Source organism: Trachemys scripta, chromosome 8 (assembly GCF_013100865.1).
Source record: "Trachemys scripta elegans isolate TJP31775 chromosome 8, CAS_Tse_1.0, whole genome shotgun sequence".
Classification (NCBI taxonomy): domain Eukaryota; kingdom Metazoa; phylum Chordata; order Testudines; family Emydidae; genus Trachemys; species Trachemys scripta.
Genome location: NC_048305.1, coordinates 95,114,842 through 95,134,088, shown reverse-complemented (window position 1 = coordinate 95,134,088; position 19,247 = coordinate 95,114,842). Strand labels below are relative to the sequence as shown.

The following is a 19,247-nucleotide window of genomic DNA, read 5'->3' as shown; positions in this document are numbered from 1 at the left end:
CCCGCACCAGTAAGTCAATGAGCCAGATTCTGGTCTCAATTGTTGCAGGCATGCACAGGTGTGACTCAACTGGAGTTACTCCTTATGGACAGGAGTAGCAGAAGAGAAGAGACTCATGCTTAACAGCATTTGCTAGTTATTTCAATGGAAGCAAACCCGGGCCTACAGGCCTGATACTGATGAGAGGCAGTGTTGCCTAGCGGATAGAGGACTGGACTTAGAGTCAGGCCACCTGTGTTCTATTTCCACCTTGGCCACCGGCCTGCTGGGCGACCTTGGGCAAATCTGTTTGCCTCTTTATGCTTCAGTTTCCTCATCTGTAAAATGAGCATAATGATACGGCAAAGTTCTTCGTAAAGCACTACTTATTAGAGCCCTGCGCGGATACAAAAGCAGCCATCCCTGGTCATGCTAGTGTGTGCAAGTGGCTCACACGGTCCTGGACAGGAGATGCAAAGGAGCGTTGAAGGGACGCTGTGACCAGGGACAGCTGCCAGCGAGCAGGGCTGGGGGCGGTACAGCCACGACGGAGGAACTGCTTGTGCTGGGCACTGGTTCCTGCAAGCAGCAGCCCGACATGCTGCTGCTTTCATCGCTGTGGTTCCCGGCCCAGTCACTGGCACTGGAGCCCTTCAACTCTGCGGATATTCGCTTTATATCCATGGATATAAATTTTGTATTCACGCAGGGCTCTACTACTGATAAAAAGGGCTATATAAAAGCTAGGTGTTATTAATTATTATTATCCTGCATACCCTGAAATCAATGGAAGTCTTGCCATTAACTTCTGCTGAACTTGCCTTATATTTGGATACACTGAAAAATACACATAACAAAACATTGTTGACCTAAGAAATGTGCCTACTACTGTACTTTGGTGAAACTGCTTTTTTATTTCAGTTCTCTTCTCTACAGCTTGTTCATAGGATTTTAGTTATTTATTTTTTACAATACATACAGCAGTAGCCGTTAACGGTAATACAACAGCATGCAATAAACCGTCAGTGATTTTCAAAGGATAAACAATTGATACATTTGTATTGAAGTTACTATTCTAGCCAGTCATTTTATCTCACTAAATAACTCATACAAATTGACCCAAATGATATTGTAATTCTGTGGCAGCTTTTTTCAGTACTGAGGTTTTTTCAGCATCCGTTCAGTAAAGTTTTGTAAAACATTATCTTCCGGCCAAAATATATGGGGCCAGAACTTCAGCTGGTCACTTGAGCTATGTCAATTTACATCAGCTCAGGTTCTGACCAATGTATCCCAGGAAGTCATATTTGGCTAAGGCCAAACGCCTATAAAAAGGCAAATGCTCTCTGCAACTGTCTTCTGACCCTCTATCTAATTATGCAGCTAATACGCCAGTCTCAGTGTGCAGATGATTAAGAGGCATATTATGATGTATGCACCAGATACTCAGCTGCTGAAAATTAGCATAGGTCAATTCACTTTAGGTGGTCTACATAGTTTTACTCCAGCTAAGGAGCTGGCCCATATGGAAACAGAATTTAAACAGATAGAACAGAACCTGACATATGAAGGGACTTCCTAGATTTGAGATTTTTCACCCTTCTTTTAGAAGAAAATATCTTGGGGCAAGTATTTTGCCCTTTCAGACTTAACAATCGCTGATAAACCCCAGCCATATATTTGGCTTCCACACAAGAACAACAAAGCCTAGCAAAATCAGTTTCACAATGATGGCAATAATTTCTTGGCTTCCACAAATATGCCACATATCTGTATGAATATTTTATTGGTTGATGTACCCGCAATTACCACTGGGGAAAAAATAACGTTCTTACCAATAATGACACTGACATTATTGTTTTTCTTTTTTTGTTTCACAGCCATTACATCTGAAACAATAAGTTCCTGTTTTGGTCTGTCAGGAGGCCTCATATACCAAAAGGAAAAAACAGATATATCAATGTCATTATCATACAAAAAGTGTGAGACGGGAGGATTCCTTAAAACTGGTATGATGCCCGAAAAGGGAGTACACAGAATATATTTGTCTTACTAGTAAATCTTGAAATGAATTCACCATTGGTGTAAGTGGATGAAACTGCATTTGTGGAGTTCTACCCACTGATGTCAGTAGTGAGTCTGGCCTATTACCCCTGTTGCCATTAGCAGATTTCTGACTACCCTGGATCTGGAGGTGCAAGTGGGGGTTAGGTTTGGTTTAAAGTAGGGATGGATGAAGCTCAAGGGGTTTCATGAACCTCTCAAAATAAACATTGGGTTGGAGTGTTCACAAAACTAATTCAGATTCACAAACCATTTTCCCTATTCTAACTTGTGGTTTTTTTCCAAGAGAGATTCAATTTAACCTCTAACTAAAGGATAATATGCATTAGGGTTTGAACAATTCCCTGTCCACAACCTCAAAAGCTAGGGTAGTACAAGTGGGCACTCTACATGGTGGGTCAAGATCTTGAGTTGGTGTAAAACAGCAACAGAGCTACACTGATTTAGACCATCTGACTAGAACTGAGCAAATATTGGAATATCCATCTCACAGGAAATTCCAATATTTACTATTACCCCAAATCAGAACCAAAAGTCAAAAGAGCAAAACTTTTAATATTTAACAAAATATTTCAATTTGGAAAGGTTTTGTTTGGACAATTTTGAATGGAAACAAAACTTTCTGATAGTCTCAAATCAAAATATTTCATTCGTGAGGCACCCAAACTACAACTCCCATGAGACATCATTGCACCATATGTAGATGCAGTTTAAGGTCAAACTAAGTCAAAAGTGTATGTTTTGTTTCAATTCAAGAAACCAAAATATTTTAATTTAGATCAAACTGACCCAAAACAAAATATTTCATTGCAATTTCCCCACTGTGGCAAGGCACCTCCTCCTCCATCACACCAGACTTAGCACTTCCCCGTTTGGTGGTGGTCAGGCTTGGGGCAAATCAGGCCCACTCTAGGCAGTGTTTGTCTTCCCCCTCTGCGTTTACTTGTCTGTATTTTCAGGGTAGGCCTCAGGGCAAACCTAAGGGGTGCACCTCCGCCAACCAAAAAAGAAACAAATTTACAAACACAAGAACAAAGGGGGAATACCTTTCCCTGCCTCCACAGTGTGTGTGGGGGGGACATTGTCCTGTTGTTTGCCCTGGGGTGTCAGTCCTTCCCCTAAACAGGCACTCCATTTTGGTTGCTTCCCCGATGGGGAAGAGAACAGCCTCTCACGCTGGAGAAACCTATCTCCATGCTGCCACTATTCCTGCAGCAGCTTCTCTCCCGCCTCCCCCCCATGAGTTTTAAAAGGTCTCAGGCAGCCCTTAATTGGACTCAGGTGTCCCTAATTGACCTGAGGTAACTCCTTCTCAGCTTGTAGGCAAAAAGGCTTTTATCAGTCTAGGGCTTCCACCACTCTCTTGCAGCTGTCCAGTCCGACTTTGTCACACTACATAAAATTTCAATTTTGCAGAAAATGCATTTTCTGTACAAAAGGCATTTCAATGGAACACTCCCAATAGAATGTTTCTCTCTCCCTGCCTATGTCTTCCACAGTCTATTTGAATTTTTTTCCGTCTCCAACTATCTCATTTAGTCTCAGGGGACCTGAGTACTATTCCCTGATGACGTGATGTGTGACCTTGGGCAGGTCTCTTCGCCTCTATTAAAAAAAAACAACCAACCAAACAAAAATGTGTAGGGGAATAATGGTATTTACCAAGATTTATAAAGCACTTTGCCATCTACAGATGAAAAGTGTGATATAAGTGACAAGTATTGCTATTTTGTATATGGACTGGGGAGCACAAAGATGGTATAAAGCCATCTTTGCCCCACACATTGGGTCCTGTGTATATGTCAGAGAGATGAGAGGATCGGCGCCATGGAGTTTAGAAGTTCTTTAACTCCTACATCACCATGATTATAGCATGTAGACTGCTTAACTCATCAGAAGCTATCTAATGGGGAAGGCTGTTTAGGGCTTGCCCCTAGGCTCACTGAAGTCAATGGCAAATCTCCCATTGACTTTAATGGTGCAGGATCAGGGCCTTAATGGGGGCAAGTGGCCATCCACTGAGTCATGCTGTTTCTACTGTACTACTGAATGTGTGGAAATGGTAACTAATATGTAGCTATAATTCAACTTTCCAGATCATAAAACCAATAGTGCAGTAGTGGAAGATATTATTCCTCGGATTCAAGGTGGAGATGTTGGTTCAAGTGGAGGGCTTTTAAACAGTTGGAACGCCAATATGTATCGTCACTGGGGAAGGTCATTAAAATATAATCCTGCTGTTATTGATTTCGAGGTAAGACCTTTTTGCAGTTGAAGAAACTCCACCGCTATGAGGAATGAAAGTGTAGTAGACCAGATCATTTCATATTTTCATTGTGATCCCATCAGAGAACAAGATTAAATGTAATGGGCCGCTGATCTGGTAACCTCTCAGACATTCCACAATGGGGAGTGCATTTCTTAGCAACAGCATCAAAGGTGAGACAGACAAGAAGCTTAATGCTGGCTTAGTGGAGAGTTTAGTTTTTGATGTGTCCCTGTGCACAAGCTTCCCAAGGAACAGCTTCCCAAGGAATGGTTTTAGGAGTGGTCACCTAATCCCTTTTATTCTCACGACAGCTGAAATCTGTGTTCTCCCAGTTAAATAGGGAATCAAAAAGAGACTTGAAGGGATGGGCTCGTCCCCCACACAGCCACTCTGCAGATGCTAATATTGCTCAAAGGCTGTCATAATGAATGTACCCCATGCAATCCAATGTGGAGTATAAAGACAATTTACAGGTCCAGTGGTCCTGCTCATAACCCCCTGCACTCCAATAAACATACTTTCTCCTATGGAGCGGGATATTGCAGAACTTGGCTTCAAGACAGTCCTTTGTCTTGGCTTCTTGTGCTGCTTACATGTTGCTCCCCTGTCCTTCCATATCACAGTGTTAGGCACTATATACATCTCAAAATAGGTAGCGATTTCCTTTGCGTTTTTGCCCTGCCGTGGCCATGGAGCAGGACCCAGTATTTCACTCTTAAAGATGAGACAAAATAGCAAAGAGAATTTTCTAGTTAGGGTAAAAGATGTTTTATTGGTTAGATTGTACTGCTGGGGCATAATGAAGCATTTTTACATTTCTTGCCTTTAATACAATTTTCTTGCAACGAACTGGGGAACCTAAAAAACTTCCATGCAAAACTTAAAACTACCTACAAAAAAACCCAAATGTAAAATGCCACAAGTTAAAAAAAAAGGCTCAGATGGATTTACCTTTAATTCAATTCTTGATCAATCACTGCAGCAGTTTTTCATACCATTATGGAACTATAATTCTCAAGGGTATTAGCATATACCTATCTCCTATTGGTTATAAGCAGTAATACAAAATGCTTCATCAGCAAGAGTGCTAGTTTTAGGCGGTCTTTGCAAAAAAGCTTGCATGTTGAATGCTCTAATTTAGGAGCAAAGTTTATGTCTCAACTTGCAAAGAAGATAAAGTAAAAAAAATATCCAGAGACAGTTCTGTGCTAGACTGGTAGAAAAGCTAATCCCACATTTGATGCAACCACTTTTTTTATTTGAAATAGTAAATAGAATTTGGCCACTGCTTTCCCCATACTTTAATAAGGGGGAAGGTTCCTTCATGGATCAGTAACTGGTTAAAAGATAGGAAACAAAGGGTAGGAATAAATGGTCAGTTTTCAGAATGGAGAGAGGTAAATAGTGGTGTTCCCCAGGGGTTTGTACGGAGGCCAGGGCTGTTCAACATATTCATAAATGACCCGGAAAAAGGGGTAAACAGAGAGGCGGAAAAATTTGTAGATGATACCAAATTTCTCAAGATAGTTCAGTCTCAAAGCTGACTGCGAAGAGTTACAAAGGGATCTCACAAAATTGGGTGACTGAGCAAGAAAATGGCAGATGAAATTCAGTGTTGATAAATGCAAAGTAATGCACATTGGAAAATATAATCCCAACTATACATACAAAATGATGGGGGCTAAATTAGCTGTTACCATTCAAGAAAGAGAACTTGGTGTCATTGTGGATAGTTCTCTGAAAACATCCACTCAATTTGCAGTGGCAGTCAAAAAAGCGAACAGAATGTCACAAACCATTAGGAAACGGATAGATAAGACAGAAAATATGATAATACCTCTATATAAATCCATGGTACACCCACATCTTGAATACTACATGCAGATCTGGTCACCCCATCTCAAAAAATGTATATTGGAATTGGAAAGGGTGCAGAGAAGGGCAACTAAAATGATTAGGGGTATGGAACAGCTTCCATATGAAGAGAGATTAATAAGCCTGGGACTTTTCAGCTTGGAAAAGAGACAACTAAGGGGGGATATGATGGAGGTCTGTATAATCATGAATAAGGCTGCAATTTAGTCATGGAGGTCACGGAATCTGTGACTTCCAAAGACTCCATGACTTCAGACAGTGTTGTCTGGGAGCTTCAGGGGGTCTCCTGCTGCCTGTGGAGGCAGGGAGCTGCGGGGTACCCCAGCAGCTCCCAGCCATTGCAGGTGGCTGGTGAATTCTCCACAGCTCCCACCTGTGGTGGGCAGCAGGGGGGACCCCCAGAGCTCCAGCTGCCACTCCCAGCCGCAGCTGATGGCAGGAGGCAACCCCTGGAGCTCCCGACCGCTGCGGGCAGTGGGGGGAGCCTCCTGGAGGTCCCAGCCACCACAGGCGGTGGGGGAAACCCCCAGAGCTCCCGGCTGCCCCAGGCAGCAGGGAGGACCCCGTAGCTCAGCACCGCCCCGGAGGGGAACCCTGGAGTTCCAAGCCCCCATGGGTGGTGGGGACCCCTGGAGCTCCCAGCCCACCAGCAGATACCCAGGCTCCCCATTTTGTCATGGATATTTTTAGTAAAAGTCAGGGACAGGTCACAGGCTTCCATGAATTTTTCATTATTGCCCGTGACCTGTCCATGAGTTTTACTAAAAATATTCGTGACAAAATCTTAGCCTTAATCATGATTGGTGTGGAGAAAGAGTGTTATTTATTTCTGCACATAACACAAGAACCACGGGTCACCCAGTGACATTAATAGGCACAAGATGTAAAACAAACAAAAGGAAGTATTTTTTCACACAATGCACAGTCAACCTGTGGAACTCATTGCCAGGGGATGGTGTGAAGGCCAAAACTGTAACAGGGTTCAAAAAAGAACTAGATAAGGTCATAGAGGATAGGTCCATCAATGGCTATTAGCCACGATGGGCAGGGGTGCAAAACCATGCTCTGAAGTGTCCCTTGCCTCTGTTTGCCAGAAACTGGGATGGATGGATCACTTGATGATTGCCTTTTCTCTTCATTCCCTTTGAACCACCTGGCATTGGGCATTGTCAGAAGACAGGAAGCTGGGCTCAATGGACCATTGGTCTGATCCAGTATGGCCGTTCTTACATTCTACTCCATGCCTTTATAAAAAAGCCCCTCTTCTTGAAGGGGCAGCTCCGGGGGATTAGGCATTGTTCTAGTTATAGGAATAAGTAGATCAACTGCATGAAATACAGAATCTCTGACTTCTAGGTTACCATGTCATTGTGTTTGCCTGAACCACTGGGGCAATTCATGAAGTGTGCTCACTTGACTTTTACCGCAGTGAATTGATATTGAACTCAAGATGGCTACCTGGACTTTACCTTCCATAACATAAATCAACAATCCTGTGTTGGCTCAACCAAAAAGGTATAGCCAGAACTCCTGACCAGGCTTTTCCTCCTGGGTCAAGACAGGAGAAATCCTTCCTCCCCTGGTCCCAGCTTCACCCAGAAATGACCCCTGGAAAAATCATCCAGACCTTTTTATCTTGCCAGCTGAGCCCTGTTGCCTTCAGCCTGCTCCCAGCCCTGCTAGCTGCTGGAGGACCAATTCATGTTGGTCACACCAGCAGCTGATTCTGGGTGCCTTCTCTAGGCAGTTCTTGGAGTTCTAAACACACAGTTTGCTGGCTGTTTGATGGCCTCTGTAAATTAGTGTTCTAGGTCCTGCTGCTTCCAGACAATAAATAAAATTTTAAAAAAAATCAGGAAATCACAACTAAAGCTGGATCTCTGATGTCAACTGAGATACCAAGTACAAGGAAACTGAAAATCATTGTACCCCAGTAGGTGATCTCTGGATCTCCTTAGGTCAGACTTGAGGCACATTGATGGGGCAGCCTGAGGAGACTGCTGCCATTGTCTCGTCTCTGACTTCAAGCCCCATGGTTGTCACCCTGACACCAACAGTCATTTAACAAGAATCGGATGTTATGGGTGACCATCCTACAAAGGACACAACTCCATGGTAACTCACATCATAGGATTAGGCCTCAAATTCAAAAGCCTGGAAAGCTAAAGGCAAATAAAATTAAATTACTGCTGATGGATTCTCCATTCGGAGGACCTGATCTTTGACTAGTGTAAGTTAGTGTAGAACCATCGACATCAATGAGCCCTGAGTTTTTACATTCTTGATAAGGGAAGGGAAGGTTTTCACTGAGTTACAAGAACTGTACGGCTTGGGGAGGCACATGCTCTTTCAGTAGCTTATTCATGCCCAGGGAGGGGCTAAAACCAGAACTAGGGTGATCAGATGTCCCAACTTTATAGGGACAGTCCCGATATTTGGAGCTTTTTCTTATATAGGCACCTATTGCCTTCCACCCCTAGTCCCGATTTTTCACACTTGCTGTCTAGTCACCCTAACCAGAACACTCCCCAAGTCTTGTGTGTCCCATAAAATGGAACAAGGACATTCCAGACCAACTGCCACAGCACCCTGAGAGCTTTCAGAAAGGGAGTCCTTGAGAGGAGATAGACCAGGAAAGGAGGAGGTCAGTGAGGAGGAAAAAGAACTCACTGCAGTCAGATAGTGCAGCTTTTATTTTGTGCCATTGCTATCTCTCAGTGCATCGCCGCCTTCGACAAGACATTTTCTTGATAAGTGCGGCTCTGAGTGTGTGGCAGTGGAGGGGGTGTTTCTCTCCTTGCACTTAAGGATGGAAAATCTTCCATGAGAACTTATAATTGCCAGCCTACTCTGGGACTACAACTGTGCGATGAAATGGGGAGCATCTAGGCAATTGTACAGGTACTGAGTCGTGCTACTCCATTGCCATTCCCCTCCTTCTAACTTAAAAGCACTTCTGCCTCTGACTTTGGCAACAAAATGTGAGAGAAGGTAAAAAGGAACCCAGAAGCAGGAATTATCCACACTATTAGCTGGGTAAATAGGAAATTACAGAACATTCTGCCATATTGACAAAATGGGCTGTTTTAATAGAAACACTCTCAGTAATAGCTGAGCATTCTGCTGCAGGTTATCCGCCCTTCTGTGCAAGTTTCCATCAACTCCGGGCAAAATTTGCTGCAATTTTCTAGTAACTCACTCGGTGACCTCTCAGTTGGCGGCTCTAGGAGCTCTGCAATTGTGTGGGGATCTGGAGTGAGCTAAGCACTTGTGTCCACTTGAATGCCTCTTATCTTTAGCTCACTCTTATTTGTTAAAGGGTCTTGTGCACATTGTTTTTAAGAAACATTTTCAAAGCCATGTAGGACTTCCTCAGAAAATCTTTTCTATGCTGTATTTGTAATAAGAGAAAACTCAGTTTCTGCAACCAGTGTGATCAGATGAGCATGTATCAGTCTCATTCAGGTATATGTACATACACACACACACACACACACACACACATATATATATATAAGGCCAACCTTGATTTTTAAAATGTACTTTCTTTGAACTGTCATGTGCGTGAGAAAATCTATTACATGAATATGAAACATATAAGGGGCAAGATATTAAGTCCAATTTTTGCTAATTTCAGTGCTTAAAGTTAGCGATCTAAAATCCTTATATAGACAGCCAAATAAAAACCTGATTTTTCAGGGTGCTGAAAATTTCAATAGGAATGGTGGATCCTTAGCACCTCAGGAAATCAGTTCATTTTTATTTAAGTGGGTAAATATGGAAGTTAGGTTCATAGTTTTAGATACCCACATTTGAATATATTGGCCTAAATACATGGCAGATTTAGATGTTAGTATTGTTAGACTCATGATGTTTTAAATATTTCATATGGCACAATATGTTTTAACTGTATCATACCGTACCACGGATGTATGTACTATGTGTGTTTTATACATAGAGATCTATGCGTGTAGTATATATTGATGCTGGACTGATACTGCTCTGATTAAGGTGGTTAGGCTAGAGTTTAGATTAGATGGCACTGAAACGTCACAAGCTACTACCAAAGGACTCTGGTCCAAAATGGCAGAAATCATGGAAAACTCTTGCAAGACTGTGGGTGGGATCATTTAAATATGAATCAAATAATATGGCCCCTTGTGGTTTTTGATCTGATCAGCGCTGGCCTTACCATGAGGCAAACTGAGGCGGCCGCCTCAGGTGCCAGACTGTGGGGGGTCGCCACTAGGACCCAGACAGGAGCGGCGCCAGCTTTTCTGACACCCTAGGCGGCGGAAGGTCCCGCCCCGAAATGCCGCCCCCCACAGCGGCGGGCGGAAGGTCCCGCCACCGAAATACCGCCACGGTCACCGCCCCCCAAATTGTAGTGCCCTAGGCGACCGCCTAGGTCGCCTAATGGGTTGCGCTGGTCCTGGACCCAGAGTGTAGAAAACTGTGTCTACTGCTGGTGCATATGTATTCTCTCTGCTATGGATGCACAGAGATGGTGGAGCGCGGTGCTGGAGGAAGGAGGGCACAAGAAACATAACAGGCAGGCAGGAGAAAAGGTGAGAGGGAATAACAGAAAGCAGCAGGAGCTGCAGGGAGAGAGAGGAGGAGGAGCTTCTTATGTACCTCTCTAGCACCCCCAGGAGCCTGGACTGATTAACACCAGCTTCTCAGGGAGCTTCCTGTTTTCTGCTGCTTCCCTGAATCCACTTGAGGAGAACAGGCAGTCAACTGAAGTAGTAGGAGCCAGTTAGGCCCTTAAGACGCTGATATCTTCCCTCAGTCAGGCCCTGCTACCAGCCTGTTTATTTGTCCCCTTCAATGGAGTGTTGAGAGCCACTATAGCTGGCACAGAACAGCAGTCATGAGTGAAAGAAGAAAACGCCCATCTGGGGCAGCATTCAGAAAAAGAAAGAAAGCAAAGGAAGCTTTTTTATCTAAGCAGGAAAGAACTCTCCTGAGATACATAGACACAAATATTCATGGTGAGCCTTCTGGCCCCAGTGAGGATGTGAGTGGTGAGGAGATGCCTGATCTTCCCGTTAGTCAGAGGGCAGGTGACCTGGCAGTTACTGCAGCATCCATATCTCCATCTCAAATGGATGTAACCACGCACATTCTTGAAGAAAAGTGTAGATCAGAGAAGAGTGTGGTGGAGGCGCAAGAAACAGCTGCTGCTGAGTTTAGTTCCTTAAGTCTAGATGATCCAGGACTGTAGACCCACTTGAGCAGTAGCCTGAGGGACTTCCTTGTACTGCATAGGCCATAGCAAGTGAAAAACTTCATGTTCCCCAAAGACAATGAAAATAGAAGTTTCCATCCAACACATTACTGGCGTGAAATCCCCAATGGTGACAAAGTGGAGAGGCCATGGCTTATGTACTCAAAAACCCAGAATGCTGCATACTGTTTTTGTTGCAAACTCTTCCAGTCTAATGTTCCAGCCACATCGGGTTCTAGAGGAACAAAGGACTGGAAAAATCTGGCTAGAAATCTGGCATGCCATGAGAAGGCAGCAAATCACCAGAGAGCATTCCATAGGTGGAAAGAACTTGAGATGAGACTAAGGTTAAAGGCCACCATAGATGATCAGCATCAAAAGAAGATTGCATCAGAGTCTCTTTACTGGCAAAATGTTCTGAAAAGGCTCATTGCTATTGTGAGAATGCTTGATTCCCAAAACCTAGCACTGCGTGGCACTTCAGATCAGCGGTATGTACCAAACAATGGAAACTTCCTTAAAATTGTGGAGCTGATGGCTGAGTTTGATGCTGTACTCCAGGAGCATCTAAGAAGAGTTCCCACCCAAGAAATGTACACACACCACGACCTTGGAAAACCAATTCAAAATGAGATCATACAGTTACTGGCAACAACAGTCAAACAGAAGATTGTGGCAGATCTGAAGTCAGCAAGATATTACTCTGTTATTCTGGACTGCATACCTGACATCAGCCTATGGAACAAATGACTTTAATGGTGCATTTTGTAACAACAACAGAACCTAGTGAAAATGTCCCTGCAATGTTGACTGTCAAAGAGCATTTTCTAGAATTTATTGACATTGATGATACTACAGGAGCTGGTATGACAAATGTGCTTCTTAAAAAGCTGGAAGATATGGGAATTGCAATAGCTGACATGAGAGGTCAGGGCTACGATAATGGTGCCAACATGAGAGGACAGAACAGAGGAGTGCAGACACGGATCCGAAAGTTAAACCCTCAAGCTTTTTTTGTCCCATGCAGTTCTCATTCATTGAACTTGGCGGTCAGTGATGCAGCATCAACTTCTAGTGAGGCTGCTGAATTTTTTAATGTAATTCAAAGCATCTATGTATTTTTCTTTGCATCAACTCATTGATGGCAAATTTTGAAGCAACATCTGGGACCATCCTCTCTGACACTGAAACGGCTGAGTGTCACACGATGGGAAAGTCGAGTGGAGGTGATAAAGCCTATCAAACACCAAATTGGGAAGATAGATGATGCCATAGTTGCCATTATGTAGGATAATGCTATGACAGGAACTGTTCATGGGAGAACAGTGGCAGAGGGAAATGTAAAACCCAGAAACATACATAACTTCACATCACTATGTGGCTTAGTATTGTGGCATGACATACTGTTTGAAATAAATGTTGTAAGCAAGAGACTTCAAGGTGTTGACCTTGATATATCTGGAGCAATGAAACAACTGGACAAAGCAAAGTCATACCTACAGTCTTACCAGTCAGATGAGGGATTTCAAAACGTTCTGAAGAGTGCACAGAAGTTGGCAGAGGAACTTCACACTGAAGCTATTTTCCCACCCATTCAAGAGTACAAGAGTCACTGAAGAAGAAGACATTTTGATTACGGGGCAGGGGATAATCCCATAAGAGACCCCAAACAACAATTCAAAGTTGAATTCTTTAACCAGGTGCTAGATTGTGCAATACAGTCAGTTGAACATTTCATGCAGCTCAAGGAACACAGCAGTATATTTGGGATGTTGTATGATATTCCAAAACTCCTCAATATACCTGAAGAAGACCTACACCAGCAATGCAGGGCACTAGAGACAGCGTTGACACATGATGACATGCATGATATAGATGCGAGTGATTTAGGTGATGAACTGAAAGCCCTTTCAAGATAAATTTCAGCAGGATCAACACCAAAGGCTGTTCTGGAATATATGTGCACAAATAAGATGACTACCCTCTTTCCAAATGCTTTTGTTGCTCTGCACATACTTCTAACACTTCCTGTAACAGTTGCCAGTGGAGAACACTGCTTCTCCAAGCTAAAGTTAATAAAAACACATCTATGGTCCACAATGACACAGGAGAGGCTGGTCGGCCTTGCAACCATCTCAATAGAGCATGAGCTGGCCCAGATTGTTGACCTTCAGGAAGCAGTTCAAATCTTTGTAACCAAGAAGGCATGGAAAGCATCACTTTGATTATTCAAACAGATAAAAATGCCAGTGTTTCGTATGCATACAAGAAAAGTTACATTTGCTGTTCAGACGTTTGAAAGTTAAGTGTTATTTAAAATTTTTGAACAAAGCATTTCAAGTTGTTAGTTCTCCTTTATTGGGGTAGGTAGCAGAGCAGTACCATGAGAGGAGTAGAACAGGAAGAAGGCAGAACTGAGACCTTTCAAAGTTTTGACCCAAGTGAGGGGGCATGGGGGTGTCATTTGAGCTCCCCGCCTCAGGTGCCAAAATGTTGTGGGCCGGCCCTGGAGCTGATTTGGGAGCAGAATCAAAGGGATGTACATACATCCAAGTATTCAAATAATTCCAACACCTCCAAAATTACCAGGACTTTGGAGCTGAGGTTTCTGGCTTTAGCCCATCTGTAATATTGTACACACACCATATCTAGCTGTCTAGGAAAGTAAGTTGTTTCTTCAGCTCTGGGGGTTCTCCAATAAATGTCCAACACGCTATGGCTGTAGTACTTTAGAAGTTGAACTGTACTCATTAAATGAAATCCCCTTTTTTGTGCACCCACCAAAGCAATTATAATCCATCGCAGCCACATATTCTCTTCCGTTCTACGCAGCTACAACCCATACATGAAATCCTCCGTAGAAGCAACCTTGATGATATTGAAACAAAAAGGCAAAACCTGAAAAGGGCTTTGGACGATTACTTAACAGAGTTCAACGCCTGCCGCTGTGGCCCTTGTCAGAACAATGCTGAATCCATGCTTCTCGGGGACGTCTGTGTTTGTCAGTGCCCACTGGGTTATGAGGGCCCAGCCTGTGAGAAGACCAGACGCAAAGGTAGGGTGACAACATGCATACATGGTAGTGAGGAACGGGGGTGGGGGTGTGGGGGAAGAATAGCAACTATGTTCTCACCCTGGGCAATGCTAATCAGCCGCTATTTGAATCCATTCATCAATCAAACCTTCACTTCTAAACCACCTTTCATGCCAAGCAGTCTTAGGGGCTTTGCAAACGAGTAAAATTAACTGTTCAAGTAATTATTATAAAGAAGCCAGGTTAAACAAGGGAGGCTTTAAAAGCTGGAGGGACGTCAGCAGCATAAATTGGCGGAGACGGCAAATTCTGAGCTGAAGAATAGCAGCCAGCTAACAGCTCTAACAGCCAGAGCTTTGCCCTGCTCTGTGAGACTCATCAAGGGATCAGTTTTCCTAGGCCTTGGTGCACCGCTCAGTGTATTTAAGGCATGTGTAGATCACTACAATAAGCCAGACTAGCTCCTTCTTCTTCTGTGGTTACAAGTGTGATCTCAGATGCGTCAGGGAAAGGAATCAATCACCAGCAAGGCTGGGGAAATGTGCAGAACCCGACAGCAGCACTTTGCTGCAGTTGTAAGCTGCACCGGGCTCCATCAAGGAGCCCGTGAAATATGATCTGACTGGAGGTTGGATCAACGCTTCGAGTGTCAGACAGAAATAACAGAGGGGGAAGTGTGGAAATAGCCTTTAAATGGCGGAACGCTGATCTCTCACTATGGAGACTGAAAGGAGTCATTATACCCAGATGGTCCTCATTGATCTGTGTGTCACTGGGAGGAACTAGACTTCTAGAGCCATTTGACCTAGGCGTCCTTGAGGTACTGATTTGCAAGAGCTAATGTGACATCCACTTCTGGACCTCTGCTAAGCAGGAGGATACTTATCAGTATTACAGTGATGGACAACAAGGCAAACCCCGGGAGAGAGAAAACGAGAGAGAGAAGATAAACTGAGAAAGCCATGGCAGAGGCCAGGGATGATGCTTGATGCTATCAACAAAACAATAGTGACTAGAGGTCAGATTTTCAAAAGCATTTAGACCGGGGTGGCCAACCTGAGCCCAAGAGCCAGAATTTACCAATGTACATTGCCAAAGAGCCACAGTAATACGTCAGCTGCCCCCCATCAGCTCCCCACCCCTGCTCCCAGTGCCTCCCCCTCTCTCCCCGCACCTCCAGATCAGCTGTTTCGTGGCGTGCAGGAGGCTCTGAGGGGAAGGGGGAGGAGCGAGGGCACGGCAGGCTCAGGGGAGGGGGCGGGAAGGGTTGGAATGGGGGCAGAGCCAGGGGTTGAGCAGTGAGCACCCCCCGGCACATCGGAAAGTTGGCACCTGTAGCGCCAGCCCCAGAGTCGGTGCCTATACAAGAAGCCGCATATTAACTTCTGAAGAGCCGAATGTGGCTCCGGAGCCACAGATTGGCCACCCCTGATTTAGACACCTAAAGCTGGAGATAGGCACCTTATGGGATTTTCAAAAGCACCTAAACACCTAACACTGATTGAAATCAATAGGAGTTAGGCCCTGGGTCCACATCAGTGGAAAACTGATGCCTTGGTAATACAGATAGTAAGAGCATATGGGTCCATCAGGACTTCATAGCAAACTTCAACACAACTGGATTAATACAGTGTCTGTGATACACACAGAGACCAGTTGAGTAAATGAAAAAAAAAAATGCAGTGACAGCCCTATCATGTGCTCCCATCAATCTAAAGAGACATCATAATCTATAGTATTGAACTCTGCTGGCAAGTCAGAGTATACAGTAATGAAAAAGCCCTGAAATGACCCTTCCACAAAGAATCTCTGCCGCATTTCCCCAGGCAGCATTACTATGATGACCTGCCTGGAACAAGACTGAAACTTTTATCCTTTTGGAGGTGAGACAGATGCATCACTGAGACACGTCACCAATCACTTGGGAAAGAGAGGCTAAATTGTAACCCAGCAAATTATCAGAGAAGCAGAATAAAAAGCAATGGACTACCAATCTGAATACGGTAAATATTCTTTAGAAGACCCTATTTTCAAAGTGCCATATAAACATTGATTCTCTCAACAAGCCTACGTGCTAGTTAAGTCTCGAGGATGCAGAGGGAACCAGTGTCACAGCTAGGATTAGATCTCTGGTCTAAAGAATAAGTTTATGATGGCAGCCTCTGACTCACTCCCATAAGAAACTTCAGTTGACTTTGCACCAGCTCTCAAGTGCAGCATGCCACTGTAATAAAGCAATTTAGCTTTCAGCTGAGACTCACTCGCTTGTGAAATGAACCTTATCATCTATTTTTAAAAATCATTTTACAGGTGGTAAGACAAATGGTAGCTGGAGCTGCTGGTCATCCTGGACTCCCTGCCAGTCTGGAACAAAGAGACGTACAAGGCAATGTAATAACCCAGCCCCGCAAAATGGTGGAACATCGTGTGCTGGAAAGAGTGTGCAGACACAGACGTGCTAAGGGCTGGCTATGTCTGGGATAAGTTATGACAATGATTAATGAGCGTATATGTTAGATAGTGTTTTGCATAGTAGGCTGTAACTACCACTGGAGTAACTCAGCTGAAGTCAAGAGAATTACATTAATGATAAATCTGGCCTATAGGTTTACATTCATAGGCAGATATAGTGAAGCCACCAAATGAAATCTGAACATTGCCCAGTAAATTCTGAAACACACACACACACACACACACACATTCTCTTTACTCTCAATTTGTGATGACAGGTTGCAAGGCGGTGGAGAATCAGGGCAAATGCTTTTTACTGAATAACAACGGGGTTATAAAGTAATAAAACACATTCAGTAAAACAGTTTACATAGTAAGCTTCACTAACTGAAATGTTTGTATTTGCCTTTGGAAGACAAATTAAAAGCTCATGATCCTTGCATTGAATGAGTTTTGTGTTGACATGTGTGTCATATCATTTTTATTTCTGTAACAATGCAAGCAAGCTATTTCAGGTTGGTGCAGTCAGAACTTTAAACACAGCATATCTGGCAGTATCTTGCTTCCAGGGATTCCAAATGGCTTTTCGCTGTCGTTTTCAATGGGAGCAATATTAAGCCCAAAGATGCTAAAGTTCCAGGGTGAAATGTTAATATAAATTGAAATCAGAGCCAAATGAAACCGTTCTACGGAGGACATTCCTGCACAAACGAGGCTATTCCTCTTTAAGATCAGTGATGACTCGTCCATTAGAACACAAGCATTTTATCTCCAAGGCACCCTGCGCTGGAGAAGATGTTAACGGGTTTGTTGATTTAAGAGCCCTTTTTGAATGTAAGAGGTAAATCTTAGCGCAAGAATACGTACAGTATTGAACTGCAGCCAAGACTGCAGAGAGAGTCCACTGCTCAATGCTTCTAATGAACTGCTGTAAAAACCTGGAGTGGATGGAAATTGAATGGCACTTAGTTTTACTGTGCTTTTCATTAAAAGGGGGGAAAAAAGAGTCATGAATGTGAATCTGGTATTATGAAAAAACAAACATGTACAACCAGGAACAACGCTTGGGAAAGAGGGAGAAAAATGCTATGGTACCATTAAAAAGCAACAGAGGGTCCTGTGGCACCTTTAAGACTAACAGAAGTATTGGAGTATAAGTTTCCGTGGGTGAATGCCCACTTCATCAGACGCAATGGTGCTATGGTACCATTGTTCAGCAAAAGAAATTGCTGGCCCTAATTGGTGACTTAGGGCCAAGTCCTCAGCTGGTGTAAATCAGTGGAGTAGCTCCATTGACTCAGGATCTTGACACCAGCTGCTAAGCTTGAGCCCCCGATTTTTGTGAGGTTGCCCGAAAGACAAACATTTTTCATTTGACCTTGAATGTATTTTTCACTTTTGTTTGCAAAAACTAGAGGCTATTGTCTTGTAAGAGGGAATGCATTGTTTTGACCTGAACATCCAAAAAGTAGTTTTCTGTGACAATGGCAAAAATCTCTCTACAACATTGGTACTTGGATGCTAATTCACAGATCTGCTCAGAAGTTGCAGCTTTTTGCCATTTTTGCAGAGAAAGGCTGTGTTCACCAGGACTGACGCCACAGACACTAGCTCAATAATAAATATTTTAAGCCCTTCACCCTGTAACTAGCTCCACTGGGGTGGAATACTACAACTATGAAAAACCTGATTGAAATCTTCATGACTGCAGGGGCCTGCCCATGCAACCACTCGTAGGATTGGGCCTTAGTTTTAATAATCTATGGCATTATTAATAACAAAGGAATGGCAATTGTGTGCAAATATACGGGGCAATGCGGTTACATTAATCTGGCCCATCGTTTTTACCTAATACTGTCCTTTTAGGTAAAAACGGAACTGAAAGGAACCTAGTAACTATAGAATGGTTTTTAGCTAGAAGCAATAACTGGGATTCAGTTTCACTTCTCCTTTATCCACCCTGAATGTGGAATATTCTGGGAGAGGGCTCAAGACAAGGAGACGCTGTCACAACATCTAGTCAAATGCCCCTTCTTGGACAATTACTATACTTCTGTGACAGCTGCCGAATCCCCTGTGTGCTTTAAGCCTCCACAGTCTGAACAGTGCCCATGCACTGTCCCTAGCTTGGGGTCCTCCTAGCTTTGATCCTGTGGTCCAGTTGCTTGACCCTTGGGACCAGTGCTGACCCCCCCACATTTCCCACAACATCCTCATTGGTTGAACACACCCTCACCCAGAACTCCAGCCATGTGGTCATTCTTGGTCCACAGGTTAACGCTTCCAGAATATGTGGTAGGTAACACATCATACACACACACTTTGCACAGGATTTTAACACCATT

The 19,247-nt window shown here is 43.6% G+C and overlaps 1 protein-coding gene across 2 annotated transcripts in view; it reads left to right on the top strand.

Moving 5' to 3' along the window:
- The window catches only part of C8A (complement C8 alpha chain), a 43,549-nt gene extending 26,200 nt beyond the window's left edge, over window positions 1–17,349 (top strand). For both annotated transcript variants that reach the window (XM_034778622.1, XM_034778623.1), the window contains exons 8-11: window positions 1,860–1,988; window positions 4,140–4,297; window positions 14,250–14,472; window positions 16,762–17,349. In XM_034778622.1, coding sequence (XP_034634513.1) covers window positions 1,860–1,988; window positions 4,140–4,297; window positions 14,250–14,472; window positions 16,762–16,913 — 662 coding nt within the window. In that variant the 3' untranslated portion in view covers window positions 16,914–17,349. The remainder of the gene's footprint in view (window positions 1–1,859; window positions 1,989–4,139; window positions 4,298–14,249; window positions 14,473–16,761) is intronic.
- The last annotated feature ends 1,898 nt before the right edge of the window (window positions 17,350–19,247 follow it).